The sequence below is a fragment of the Gymnogyps californianus genome, chromosome 2 (assembly GCF_018139145.2).
Source record: "Gymnogyps californianus isolate 813 chromosome 2, ASM1813914v2, whole genome shotgun sequence".
Classification (NCBI taxonomy): Eukaryota; Metazoa; Chordata; class Aves; order Accipitriformes; family Cathartidae; genus Gymnogyps; species Gymnogyps californianus.
Window position 1 is genome coordinate 64,051,877 of NC_059472.1, and position 13,952 is coordinate 64,065,828.

Consider the following 13,952-nt stretch of genomic DNA (forward strand, 5'->3'; position numbering starts at 1 on the left):
GACTTGGAAAAATCATGCTGCACTTACAGCCTGGCCATTTCCTCACACAGATCAAATGCAGTGTTTTCACTGGAAATAAAAATATTTGTTTATTATTCCTGAACAGATTCTTCCCCATTTTCTAAAAATCTGTGCTATAGCTTGAAACTGTAGGTTAAAACTTTCTCCAAAGCTGTTTGTGGGAAGCCCAGGCCTCCTTAGCTTCTTTGACAAGGGTGTTGACGATTTAAGGTCTCCAGCCTGCCCTGAGAGATCACTTATATCGAACAGCAGATGAAAAGCCAGTGCAGATGTAATTTATCGTCGGCGTTTCCTTCTAAAGAATAATTGTGGAGACTTGGCTAGATCAATAATATGGATTTTTGTTGTTAGGTCTTGTAGTCTGCACCATAATGAGAGATAGGGGACAGTGGCTGTTTTCTAATAGAAAATAAAGGATTGGTTTCCGTGTCTTTCTACATTTGAATGCAAAATGGCACACTTGAAACTAATTCAAGTTGTTAAGAAAAGGACCATTTTCTATTGCATTTCTGCTATCATATAAACATGGCAAGTTAGATCAGCCCCCTGTACAGCAAGTGAAATATTGCCTTTACATTTTCCTAAAAGTTAAAAAGTCGCAAATTCTGAAGTTGGAATGATAAAATTGTTAAGCATATCCAGAAGAATGTAAAATACATCTATGTATCAATACATGCCCATAACATCAAATGAAATATTATATCTAGATATGAAGGATTCAACCCACGTCAAGCTTCAGGGCTAAGAAATACTGTGCAGTTGAACTTAAAGTCACAGGTGATGAAGTTTTCTCTCTGTGTTTGTGTGGATGTATGTATTTGTGCATATACCACGATACATACACAAATAAAGTAATTAATTCATTAATATGCCTGAAAATGAATGTTGCAGAAAATCAGATGCATCACCACCTTTCCCGAGCTTAAAAAGCAGGGGCCAAATCTCCTCCAGTCTCATGTTTTCAGATCCAAAGCCTCACTGACTCCCTCAAGAGCCCTGCCTGCATGAGTGCTCCCAGATCCGACCTAGAGGAGTGTGGAATATTTAACTGGCAAATCATTTTATAGGATGGATCAATTTCCCTATTTTAAAGCTGTTGGTTGGTTTTGAATCATTTCTCTGTGGCTCAAAAAGCTGTTCCAAAGGCCCAAATATAAACTACCCAGTAAATCCGTGAGCTTGCAAAGATGCTATGGGTACTCTGTGTCCTCATTAGTGTAGGAAGCTGCAGGCCATACTGAAGTCTGCTCCTAGATGTTAAACACAACATGAGCTAATTTATGACAATATATAGATGATGAGCAATTTCTTGGTAGGCATGGAACAGCATTTAACTTTAAAGTGTGAATTTTATGCTGGGGTGTTAGGCATTACAGCTAGTTAGAAAGATTTATACTTAAAATTGATTAATTAATTAAATTAATATTTAATTATAATTAAGCATTATGTGTAGTCCTTCTATTCCTTTTCTTTGATATTTTGATGAAATGAAGTGCTACATGCTGAAGTTCCTAATAAAAAACAAAAACCAAAAAACAAAGGAAAGACATTATGCAGAAATCTCTGTGTAACAATCATATAACCTCAGCAATAATATTACTGACAAACATTTTGCAGTAAAATTCAGACTTTGTTACATCATTTAGCACATATGCATTCTTCATGTGATAGTTAGGATGGGTTTCCATTCTGCTTTTTCTGGGTTGGTTTTTTTTTTGTAATTCAATTATAATCATAGATGGCTAGAACTGACTCCTAAAAGAAGGTACTGAAATTATTTCTCACCTTAGATAGTGTCTTGGGATACTCTCATCGATAGACCAAATTTTCAAAAAAGCCCAAAATCCTGTAAAATTTCAGTCTGCTTTTCATGACCAGATTTGGGTGCAGAAAATAACAATACACCATTTTCTTTATTTTGAAATGGAGATTAATATGTGCCAATCACATTTCATAGCCTAGCTACCTGGTGGATATTAATCAGCATTTTTGTGATCCCATTTTAGAGGCAGGGTTCAGGCTACCTTGGAAACTTTGAAGGAATTGCTGTCCTCCTTGTAGCACGGGGCCCAGGGACGACTCCTGCGCTGTGGCGACTGGGATGGGGAGCTGGGGTTCCCCTGGGGCCCCCGTCAAGGCAGTGGTGGGAGAGGGCAGCTAGTCTCTGGTGCTCTCCGCGGAGCTCCCACTCACGAGATGGTCTCTTGCTTATATTAATGGCATCCGAAGTTAACTGAGGCACTGTGCTTTTCCAGAAAGTCCGTGCATTAGCCTGGTTATGTGGGAATAAACAACGTGGAGGTTTCCATCCCTCTGTCTTCACAGGAGGACTTGGTAATTTGATACCCGACCTCTTAACCCAGCCATCTTTTGTAGAAACTAAATTTCCTTCCCCATGGGGAAGAATTTGAAGGAGACTGTTAGTTTCAATGAATTCAGCATCATTGCCCCACCAGCCCCCGCTCCACTACGTTACTGTGAAAGGAGACAATTTGGCTCCAAATGACTAATGCGATTCTTTTTTAAAAAAATATTTTTAAAATTTCAGTCTTATCCGAGGTTATTGAGTCTATATCTGAGGTTAGCGTTATTAATTCATAATGACCTTCCATGTGGCCTTCATGGGCTCAGATTGCTGTGCATGTATGTACTGAGTAAAAATATTACTGTGAAATGATAGACTGTATTTATAGACAACAGGGCAAAATCCTAGCTTCTATTAAAAAAAGATACTAAAAAGAGAGCATTTAGACACTTTTAATGAGTATTGAGCTTGCCAAAATCTCTCAAATTGGTCCAGAGGTTTGGAATGAAGAATTATCATTGAAGATGAACAATAAGAGTTCTGCTGCAATTTCAGTAGCAATCCCCAGACCTGTTTTCTTTATGTCATGAAAACTTTAGAAACATAAACAGTGCTGAATTGCCACTGGTACTGAATAATGTGACTTTTATTGTTGCCTGGGCTCTTCTGTATATTCAAGAAAATAATTTTATACTTATTAATAAATAGAAGGTAACTAAAGATGACTGTGATCTAGTCTGTTGAAAATTTCTCAGTACCCTTAATTTGTTAGTAAATTCAATATATTTTATTTAAGCAGAAACATATATACAGTATATTAACTTTTTTCCAGGCAATCTTTACTCAGCACAGAAAGGCCAGATGTATGGGAATTGTAAAAAATCAGGATATGCATAAAAACTGTTCAAGTGCATAAAGCAGCCCCATCTGGAAGACATCTAACAGAAATGAAGTTGTACAAAACCATTCCATTGATAATAAAGCTAATTTTTATGGGTCTGACAAGTATGTAATTATGTTCAGTGGTGCTTTTCAGATTTTATCACAGTCAATAAACCGCAGTGGTAATTTCATTCCCATTTGACATATTTACATGGAAACATTTGATTGGAGGAATTAGTAACCCTGAAAGCCTTGATAGATATGTTTTAATGATCTGTGACCTCCGCAGTCCCTCATCTGTTTATTGTTGCAACAGGCGAGAAGTCGTTCCTCTGTGACCTTTGTGGCTTTGCCGGCGGGACACGTCATGCCCTCACCAAGCATCGGCGGCAGCACACAGGTCAGTGAAGCTGTCTTTACTCTTTGCTATATTTTCCTCCAGCAAGGGAGTCCCTCTACACTGGGGTGTAACGCAAGTCAAATAGCACGTTACAGCACAAGTAATACATTGGCTCATTGTTTACTTTGCTTTTTCTCATTTTCGTAAAATCGGTATGCCCAAGGTCTGCATCAAATCTGTTAGTTGGGAGTTTGAATAATTGCTTGGGGGGAGTGGGGGTTATTTTTGGTGGTTTTTCTGAAGGAAGTAGAATTGTAAAGACTGGCTTTCTTCTTTAAATGAATGCTAAGCCTACTAATTTTTTTTTTTTCCAAGGCCTAAATAGATTACCTACTGTGAAGATTTTGCAAGAGTCTGCTAGAATGTCCCTGGGTGAAAATTAGAGACTACATATAGATTAATCCATTATTTTGGACTGAGACATAGTTGAAAGCTGGTGTTGTTTCAGTTGCCCTTTTGTAATTTTAAGATAGTTTGTAATTAATAGGTGCAACTTTAAGAGTTACCACATGGTTGGCATGTAAAGCAGGATTTCTCTCCCAGAATTAGTAAAGCTTTCCTACCACCTGGTTATAAAAATTTAATATCAGATAAAATTAAATTGGTTCTTAGTTTCAGAAGACCAGAAAAAGTGTAAGTATTAAACATTTATTAATGCATTTTACCTTAATTGTGGTTTTTAGTAGTTCCTTGTAAGTGTTTGATTATTTGAATAGATTTTGTTCAAACAGACGCAGAAGTGTTGCTGCTTAAGCCACTGTAGTTTTTGTTTTACTGACTATCATGAGGATAATGTAGTATCATCAGGAATTGCTGTGTGAGTTAAGTGACCATTGTCTCATGTACAGTGGAAAGAAATGGCTAACAAATGAGAAGCTGTAGTTGTTACATCATGAATTTTCCATGGATTTTGTAAAGGAATCTCAGTGGGAGATTTTATTATGTCCCTGAATAAACTAATCTTGATTCAGGACATACACCATCTAAGTGCGTAATTTCCTGGAGAGCAGCTACTCTCTTTCTTGAGAGCCTGGAGCCATTCTTTCCACCCTGTTTTCAGTTTATTAAAGCAACCATATTTGGAGGAGAGTCTGATGCTTTCAAAAAGGTGGAGTTTTCAGTGCCGGTCAGGCAATATCTTGAAACGGATAAGCTCTAAAAAAAAATATGCAGGGCCAAATTTTGCTTGCAAGTCTAACTAGTAATCATACTTCCAGAATTTTTCTTCTGATAACGAGGAACATACATTTGTGTGAGAGTACTGCCACAGTAAGTTCCCATTCACTGCAGGAAGTTTGTATTTTTAAAGTGTCCAAGAAAAGACATTTAGTAAATATAATAAGTTCTCTTAGTATTACACTCTCTGAATGATAACAGGAGCAATTGCAACTACTGGAGTGGAAGTGGTATGCTTCAGTTGTAACTAATGGTTTCTGTTTTTCTGGAGCTTTGAAGAATTTTCACATGTTGGCTGAAGTTTACCAAATGTGGGCTAAGAATGAAAATGACTTTTTTTTTTTTTTTAGCAGAAATAAATCATTGTTATCAATAGGATGGGAACTACCTTTTGTTTTTTATTGGCCTGCCGTGAGGCACACTGGGATCATGCATATGTCTAGGACTCATAGTCAGTGCAGCCACACAAATGCTAAACGATCATTTCAGAATGGAAAAGTGGAAGAAATGCATATTCTTGTCTTTACCTATTATGTGAGTGCAGATCTGGTTTCTCAGAAATGTAAGCCCTTATCATCAGTTATATATTTATATTTTTTGTATGATTAGGCCACAAGTCAATAGAAAAAATGTTTTATTTCCTGGTTTATGTGCTAAATTAGGCTGAAAATATGGTATGTTCCTGGTGAAAAGCTGTCCAGGTTTTCGATGGCATTTTGCCCTTCTTTTGCCATTATGGTAGGGACTTTTGTGCTATGATCACAAGGATTCACAGGTTATAGATCATGAAGCTTGCATCTAGCAGGCATAACTTTATATTTTATGTCAGGACTGGAGGCTCGTTATTACTTTGCTATTAACTTTATACTATACAGGACAGTATCTCAGAGGCAGAGGGATCTATCTTTTTGGCATTTATCTGCCTCTGTGGCACAAACAATCAGAGATGATTCTTTAGCAGAAAAATTATCTGTAGCTTCTATTTGTTTCAAGGAGAATGACACAATCCACCTTTGTCTGCATTGTTGCACTTACATGGGTTTCCTTGTATTTTCATCCAGCGCACAACTTTATCTTAGTCCTTAGCTGCATGCACTCCTCTTTGTACCTGTATTTTTTTCTTCTGTGTCCCCAGTTGGCACAATTTTCCCAGAGCAGAATGCCACAGCAAATTACAATCAGGTTTGAAAGGGATAGCTATCAAAAATAGTCTAAATGGCTTAAATAATTCCCTGCTGTAATACAAGCTGTCTAGGGGGCTGACACAGAACATCTTCCAATCCAAGATTTACTTCTATCACCTGTCACAGACCCTTGATTCAAGGGCAAATGAGCAAATCCTCACATGTAGTTGAGGAGTCTTAACCGGCTTAACAAGCCTACTCTTGTCCCAGCCTCAAGGCCTGAGGTGTCCTGACACCCCAGAGAAATGTTCAGCTGCTGATAGATATTTGACACAAGAGAGGACTGGCTGTAGGACCAGCCACTTAGACTTTTGGTGCTCTTGATTCTGGTATTTTTTACTTTGTTCCTCTCTTTTTAGATGAGATTATATTTATGTACCTGGAGAAACACCTTTACCTTGTGCAAGATGCACTTTCTTTGGAAATATTACAGGGAGCATAAAGTATAACTTAGTGTGAGTAAGGCTGGCAGAATCTGGCCCTCAGTCACTCGTGGAGCAAACAGTAGAGACTAGTTTGGTAAATAGGATGTTATCCCTAGAAGATATATTTTTGGTTTTTAAATGAAAAGAAGTACAGGAATGTTAAACTGAAAGAAAAAGTCATTAGTTTTAAGACAAAAATGTTTGTACTTTAATTTATTTGCAAACATGATGCATCTCCATACAGATTTCCTTGATATAGGCTTTCTCAACTGTAAAGTAGAAGTGTGAAGTAGAAAAAAATAATTTGACCTATCAAGAGATCCCTGGTTTCACCAGTTGACGTTTTTATTCTCTGTTAAATATGTTACGTCCTCAATGACTGACCTGGTCCTGTGAGAAGTGCCCACATTGAACACAGAATAAGCTAAGTCTTCAGCTGATTTTGTCCTGGTATAATGTTCTAGCATTATTTTATGATCTGAATACATCTTCTTTCAGTCCTGTTCTGCAAGAATCAATCTATGAAATTCTGCAAGTCTTTCACTGGCTATGTAAATATCAGAGTCTCCATCTTGTATTTTGCGAATTGAAGCAATGGCTGTGAGCAGAAACTGTCTTAGGAAACTTAGACCACTTGCAATATCAGCTGGTGCTATGTGGTAAATAAGGGACAGCTTGTGGTGCTGCAAGAAAGTATATGCTGTAGTTCTGGTGCCTCAACATGACTGGGAGGAAAAGTTTTCATCTTTTGAGTCATCCTGAAACAATATTTTTTTGATTCATATTTTGTCCTAGTAAGAAAATCTGCTTGAAGATAGGAAGATAAATAATGTTGCAAATTTTAGTGTTGGCTGAATTTAGAATTAGTTGAATTCCATAAAGAATTTAAGTGATTATATGAAGTTTATAATAAAAAAGAGTAGCCTCTAAATCAGCCACCAAAAACACGTGCACACACAAAAGAAACATATAATATCACATAATGTAAATATTTTGCCTTAATCGTGATCAACTAGGAAATTGCATGAGAGAAAAAACAAGCAAGGGTAATCATTTCTGGCTTCAAATGAAAACACTTAATTCTTAATTTTAAAATGTCTTCTTTTTTTATGTTCTTGTTGTTATTGTTCTGCTCTCCTCCTTTGTCTGCCTGCCTTTTGGTATCACTCTAGTTTTCCCTTCTTCTGCACGTTTCCCAGTAAACTTCCATTTCGTGCTGTAGTAGCTGGCTCAATCCAACAGCGCTGATCAGTCACAGCCTGTGTTCTCTTGCATGACATACCTTTTTTAATGTTAGTACTCCTGCAAATTGCAAAAACCCTGTCCTCATCTTCTACACAATGGCAGTCTACATTTGCTTCTCGTGTGTTAGTTGTGGTGGAATCTTCCTGGGGATCATAGAAGTACATTACAGTAGTAGAGCATTAAGAGGATAAGTACACTTACTGTGCACAGCAGTTCTATGACAGTCACCCTGAACCTATGGAACTGCTTAAGAAGATTGTGTCTTTGTTCAAATACTTTCATGAATTTTTGAAGATGGTAGCTTATATCGTACAGATCACTGTTTGTATGATTGCTTCTGCTCACTCATTTCAATCTTGCACTTCTCAAGACATTTATAGGTCAATGTAATAAAGAAAGAAAATTTAATAATATATGTGTTTTTATCCAGATGAGTGACTCACTTTGTGTTTCTATTTCTCATGTGAACTGCTCTTTGACTTTAATGTGTAGTTACATTACTTGGCATTGAATTTAATGTATAATGTAGCCTCTTCCCTTCAACTTCTCCACCACAGCTTAAAAAAATTATAATGTTGAATACCACAGAAAATGTAGCACAGTAAGAAGACTTACTGCTCTTTTCAGCAAGGGAAGTGAAATTTGAAGAGGATCTGTGTTTGTTTTTCCTTTTCCATTTATGCCAACATTTGCAGCAGAGTGTGGAGCTTGATTATAGCAAACCTTTGGCCAGAAATGACACCAAAAACCTGGTTATCTTAAAACTTTCTCTCTACCTAAGAGAAATTGTCTAGTGGAACAGTTTTCCTCCCATTTCTGATCATACAAATGTCAGTCATTTTTTGCTGTGGAAGAGTGACCCTACGGCATCTACAGAGTTACTCTTAAGAAAGCAAGGGATCAAGGACGTACTTATTTTTATGTGTCTTATATGCAAAAAAGTTGATCAGACTAAAAGCAAACAAAATTTACTTTAATATATTTCAGGCTTTGTTAGCAAGCCTGTAAGTGCCTCTCCAGGGAACAGCCTTAACAAACACTAGAAATAGTTGGAAATAAGAAGAAAAAAATCCTGTAACATGTAAGCAGATGGCTGCGTTTTGTGGTCTACTCATTCCTTAGGTCAAATGAAACTTACAGGATTCTTTCTGTGCTGCTCAACACATGTGAAGGACAAATAGGACTATAAGCAATAGTTTCCGGTTGAGACAACTGGGGTAAGATTTCTTCCTTCTTACTAAGATTCTGATTAGTTACTCAAGACTTCCAAATTGAAGGCACCATTTGATTTTTATTCTTTTCCTTCATTTACATGAAAGCTGGATCCTCAGTAGCACATTCATATAAATGCAGTATATAACCTATAGGTAGAAATTGTCTGGACAGTCATGATTATAAATAAAAATTTCACTTTGCCATCCACAAATCAACATCTATCACCAAGATTTATAGTTTTTGTTATTGTGTTATTTCATTTTTCCTTTAAAAACTACACATTAAGTACATAACTGCACAGAGAAATTTATGATTGCAGTAAGGTATGCTCTGTGTCCTAAAAAGCTCATCATCAAAGACAGAGAACTCAAAAGAGATAAAATCAGAGAAAAGAGGAAGGAAAGAAAAACAAAGCTGTAATTGGGGGGGAGGGGGACAAAGCTAAGATAGATGCTAAAAGAAGTCAGTGCAAGAGAAAAAGAAAGCCTTAGTCGTGATGGTTTAAGGGGAGCAGAATGGGTAGAGCTGATGAGGCTAAGTGGTTAGCAGCAGGCTTAATAACTGCTTTTGTACAGACTGGTGCTCCCCATGATCTGACCCTTTTATCAGTTGCTCTCCCAAACTTTGGTTGTTGGAGCTAAAATTTTCCATGTCAGGTGACTTAAACAACTGATGCATTTCAGAAGTTGCTTGCAGTATTGTCAAAAAACCAAACCCATTTCTTCTTTTGTGATCCTGTGGTTAGAATCATAGAATGGTTTGGGTTGGAAGGGACCTTAGAGATCATCTAGTTCCAACCCCGCTGCCATGGGCAGGGACACCTTCCACTAGATCAGCTTGCCCAAATCCCCATCCAACCTGGCCTTGAACACTTCCATGGAGGGAGCATTTACAACTTCTCTGGGCAACCTGTTCTAGTGTCTCACTACCCTCACAGTGAAGAATTTCTTCCTAATATCCAATCTAAATGTACCCTCTTTCAGTTTAAAACCGTTACCCCTTGTCCTATCACTACCCTCTCTGATAAAGACTTGCTCTCTAGCTTTCCTGTAGGCCCCCTTTAAGTATTGGAAGGCTGCTATAAGGTCTCCCTGGGGCCTTCTCTTCTCCAGGTTAAACAACCTCAACTCTCTCAGCCTTTCCTCATAGGGGAGGTGCTCCAGCCGTCTGATAATCTTCATGGCCCTCCTCTGGACTTGCTTGAGCAGGTCCATATCTTTCTCGCTCTGGGGACCCCAGAGCTGAACACAGTACTCCAGGTGGAGTCTCACAGGAGTGGAGTAGAGGGGGAGAATCACCTCCCTCGACCTGCTGGTCACGCTTCTTTTGATGCAGCCCAGGATGTGATTGGCTTTCTGGGCTGCGAGCGCACATTGCTGGCTCACATTCAGTTTTTCATCCACTAATACCCCCAAGTCCTTCTCTGCAGGGCTGCTCTCAATCCACTTGTTGCCCAGCCTGTGTTTGTGCTTGGGATTGCCCCGACCTATGTGCAGGACCTTGCACTTGGCCTTGTTGAACTTCATGAGGTTTGCACGGGCACACCTCTCAAGCCTGTCAAGGTCCCTCTGGATGGCATCCCTTTCCTCCAGCGTGTTGACCGCACCACACAGCTTGGTGTCATCAGCAAACTTGCAGAGGGTGCACTCAATCCCACTGTCCATGTTGCCGACACAGATGTTAAACAGCGCCGGTCCCAATACTGAGCCTGAGGAATGTCACTCGTCACTGGTCTCCACGCAGACATCAAGCCTTTGACTGCAACTCTCTGAGTGCAACAGTCCAGCCAATTCCTTATCCACCAAGTGGTCCATCCATCAAATCCATGTCTCTCCAATTTAGAGACAAGGATGTTGTGCGGGACAGTGTCAAATGCTTTGCACGAGTCCAGGTAGATGATATCCACTGCTCTTCCCTTATCCATCAACTGTAACCCCATCATAAAAGGCCACCAAACTTGTCAGGCATGATTTGCCCTTAGTGAAGCCATGTTGGCTGTCACTAATCACCTCCTTATTTTCCATGTGCCTTAGCATAGTTTCCAGGAGGATCCGCTCCATGGTCTTGCCAGGCACAGAGGTGAGACTGACTGGCCTGTAGTTCCCCAGGTCTTCCTTTTTTCCCTTTTTAAAAATGGGGGTTATGTTTCCCCTTTTTCCAGTCAGTGGGAGCTTCCCCGGACTGCCACGACTTCTCAAATGTGATGAATAGCGGCTTAGCCACTTCATCCACCAGTTCCCTCAGGACCCGCGGATGCAGTTCATCAGGTCCCATGGACTTGTGCACCTTCAGGTTCCTTAGATAGTCTCGAACCTGATCTTCTCCTACAGCGGGTGGTTCTTCATTCTCCCAGTCCCTGCCTTTGCCTTCTGCAACTTGGGCGGTGCGGCTGGAGCACTTGCTGGTGAAGACTGAGGCAAAAAAGTCATTGAGTATCTCAGCTTTCTCCATGTCCCGGGTAACCAGGTCTCCCGTTTCCTTCCGGAGAGGGCCCACATTTTCCCTGGTCTTCCTTTTATCACCGACATACCTGTAGAAGCTTTTCTTGTTGCCCTTGACGTCCCTGGCCAGATTTAATTCTATCAGGGCTTTGGCTTTCTTAACCTGATCCCTGGCTGCTCGGACAATTTCTCTGTATTCCTCCCAGGCTACCTGTCCTTGCTTCCACCCTCTGTAGGCTTCCTGTTTGTGTTTGAGTTTGTCCAGGAGCTCCTTGTTGATCCGCGCAGGCCTCCTGGCATTTTTGCCTGACTTCCTCTTTGTTGGGATGCATTGCTCCTGAGCTTGGAGGAGGTGATCCTTGAATACTAACCAGCTTTCTTGGGCCCCTCTTCCCTCCAGGGCTGTATCCCATGGTACTCTACCAAGCAGATCCCTGAAGAGGCCAAAGTCTGCTTTCCTGAAGTCCAGGGTAGCGAGCTTGCTGTGCGCCCTCCTCGTGCCCTAAGGATCTTGAACTCCACCGTTTCATGGTCACTGCAGCCAAGGCTGCCCTTGAGCTTCACATTCCCCACCAGCCTCTCCTTGTTGGTGAGAACAAGGCCCAGCAAAGCACCTCTCCTTGTTGGCTCCTCCGTCACTTGGAGAAGGAAGTTATCATCAATGCATTTCAGGAACCTCCAGGATCGCTTATGCCCTGCCATGTTGTCCCTCCAACAGATATCAGGGTGGTTGAAGTCCCCCATGAGGACCAGGGCTTGTGAACATGAGGCTGCTCCTATCTGTCTATAGAGGGCCTCATCCTCTCGGTCTTCCTGGTCAGGAGACCTGTAGCAGGCCCCCACTATAATGTCACCTGTCCCTGCCTTCCCTTTGATCCTGACCCATAGGCTCTCAGTTGGCTCCTCATCCATTCCCAGGCGGAGCTCCATGCCCTCCAGCTGGTCATTGACACAGAGGGCGACACCCTCTCCTCGTCTCCCCTGCCTGTCCTTCCTAAAGAGTCTGTATCCTTCCATTCCAACACTTCAGTGACAGGAGCCATCCCACCATGTCTCTGTGATGCCAACGAGATCATAGCCCTGCAGGCGTGCACATGCCTCTAACTCCTCTTGTTTATTCCCTATGCTACATGTGTTTGCATAGAGGCATTGAAGTTGGGCCCCTGATGAAGCTGACTTACTGGCTGGAATTCCTTTGTGCTGCTCTTCAGCTGCTCTCCTGCTGACCTGTGATCCCTCTCCAGGCTCTGGGCTCCTATTGCTGGCACTGGCATCAAAGTGGTAGTAGTGGGATGGATTGAGGTTCCCCTCCCCTGGCAACTTTAGTTTAAAGTCCTCTTCACAAGCTTGGCAAGCCTATGACCGAAGATGCTCTTCCCCTTCTCTGACAGATGGACCCCGTCAGCCCCCAGTAGACCAGGTTTCTCAAAGAGAGTCCCATGGTCTAAGTAGCCAAATCCCTGGCTGTGGCACCAGCCCCGTAACCATTTGTTGATTCACCAGATTCAACTGGCCCTTTCAAACCCCTTCCCTTTGACCGGGAGGACTGAGGGAAAAAACTACCTGTGCTCCAGAGTCCCTTACCACCGCTCCCAGGGCTCTGTAATCCTTCTTGATACTCCTAAAGCTGCTCCCGGCTGTATCACTGGTGCCTACGTGAAACAACAGCAGCGGATAAAAGGCAGTGGAGTGTACAAGGCTTGGTAGTCTCTCGGTGACATCCCCGATATGAGCCCCCAGTAAGCGGCACACCTCTCTGGAGAGTGTGTCAGGTCAGCAGATGGGTGCCTCTGTACTTCTCAGAAGAGAGATGCCTACTACTATCACCCGTCACCTTTTTTTAGTTGTGCTGGTTGTTACACAGGGAGCAGACCGGGCTGCCTTAGCTCCAGTGCCTCTCCTGATGTGACGGGTCTTTCCTCTTCAGTCTGCAGAGTGGTGAAGCAGTTCTGCCAGGGCATCTCAGGCTTTGAGGGAAGTCCCTTCCTCCTGCGGGTCCTTGCCATTGCAAGCTTCCATTCTTCTGCATTATTGGCCCCCCTGCCCTCCATGTGTGCCGGTGGGGGAGTTTTTGGCTGTTTGACCACAGGCTGTGGGTCCACTGCAGGCTGCACTTGGAACCAGCTAACTCCCTGATGTTACACAGCCTTCTCACCACCTCCTGCAGCTCAGCCACCTGCTGCAGGAGGTCCTCCACCTGGGCACACCTTTTGCAGGCAGGTCTGATGCCTGTCCCTTCCCCAGGAGAAAGGTCTAGGCACTTCCTGCAGTCTGAGGTCTGCACTGCAGCCTCTCCCTTCAGCAGCTCCGTCTGGGCAGAGGCTTCAGCCATCGCTGGGGTAGATGGTGCAGACCCCCGAGCTGGAGCTGCAGCCTTTGCTCTCAGATGAGTGCCCACCATTCTGCCTTGAGGGTCAGGTAGGATGAGTGCCCCTGACCTGCGCAGGTGGTCACAGAACGGTGCCGGTTGCTGGGTTACATGGACTTCAAGCCTCTCCACTCGGCCAGTGGAATGTCGCTCCCTTGAAGAGGCACCCTCCCGCACAAACTGCTGCCCCATGCCCTGTTTGCCCGTCCTGGTTGCCAGCGCTCCAGAGGGCTGCCTTCTGCGGGAGTGGGGGACGGCTGCCGTTAGTCCTGGCCTCGCCCACGCCTCGT

The 13,952-nt window shown here is 42.3% G+C and overlaps 1 protein-coding gene across 2 annotated transcripts in view; it reads left to right on the top strand.

Annotated features, from left to right (window-relative positions):
* The window catches only part of ZNF407 (zinc finger protein 407), a 328,922-nt gene that overhangs the window by 176,975 nt on the left and 137,995 nt on the right, over positions 1-13,952 (top strand). For both annotated transcript variants that reach the window (XM_050892104.1, XM_050892105.1), the window contains one exon: positions 3,525-3,608. In XM_050892104.1, coding sequence (XP_050748061.1) covers positions 3,525-3,608 — 84 coding nt within the window. The remainder of the gene's footprint in view (positions 1-3,524; positions 3,609-13,952) is intronic.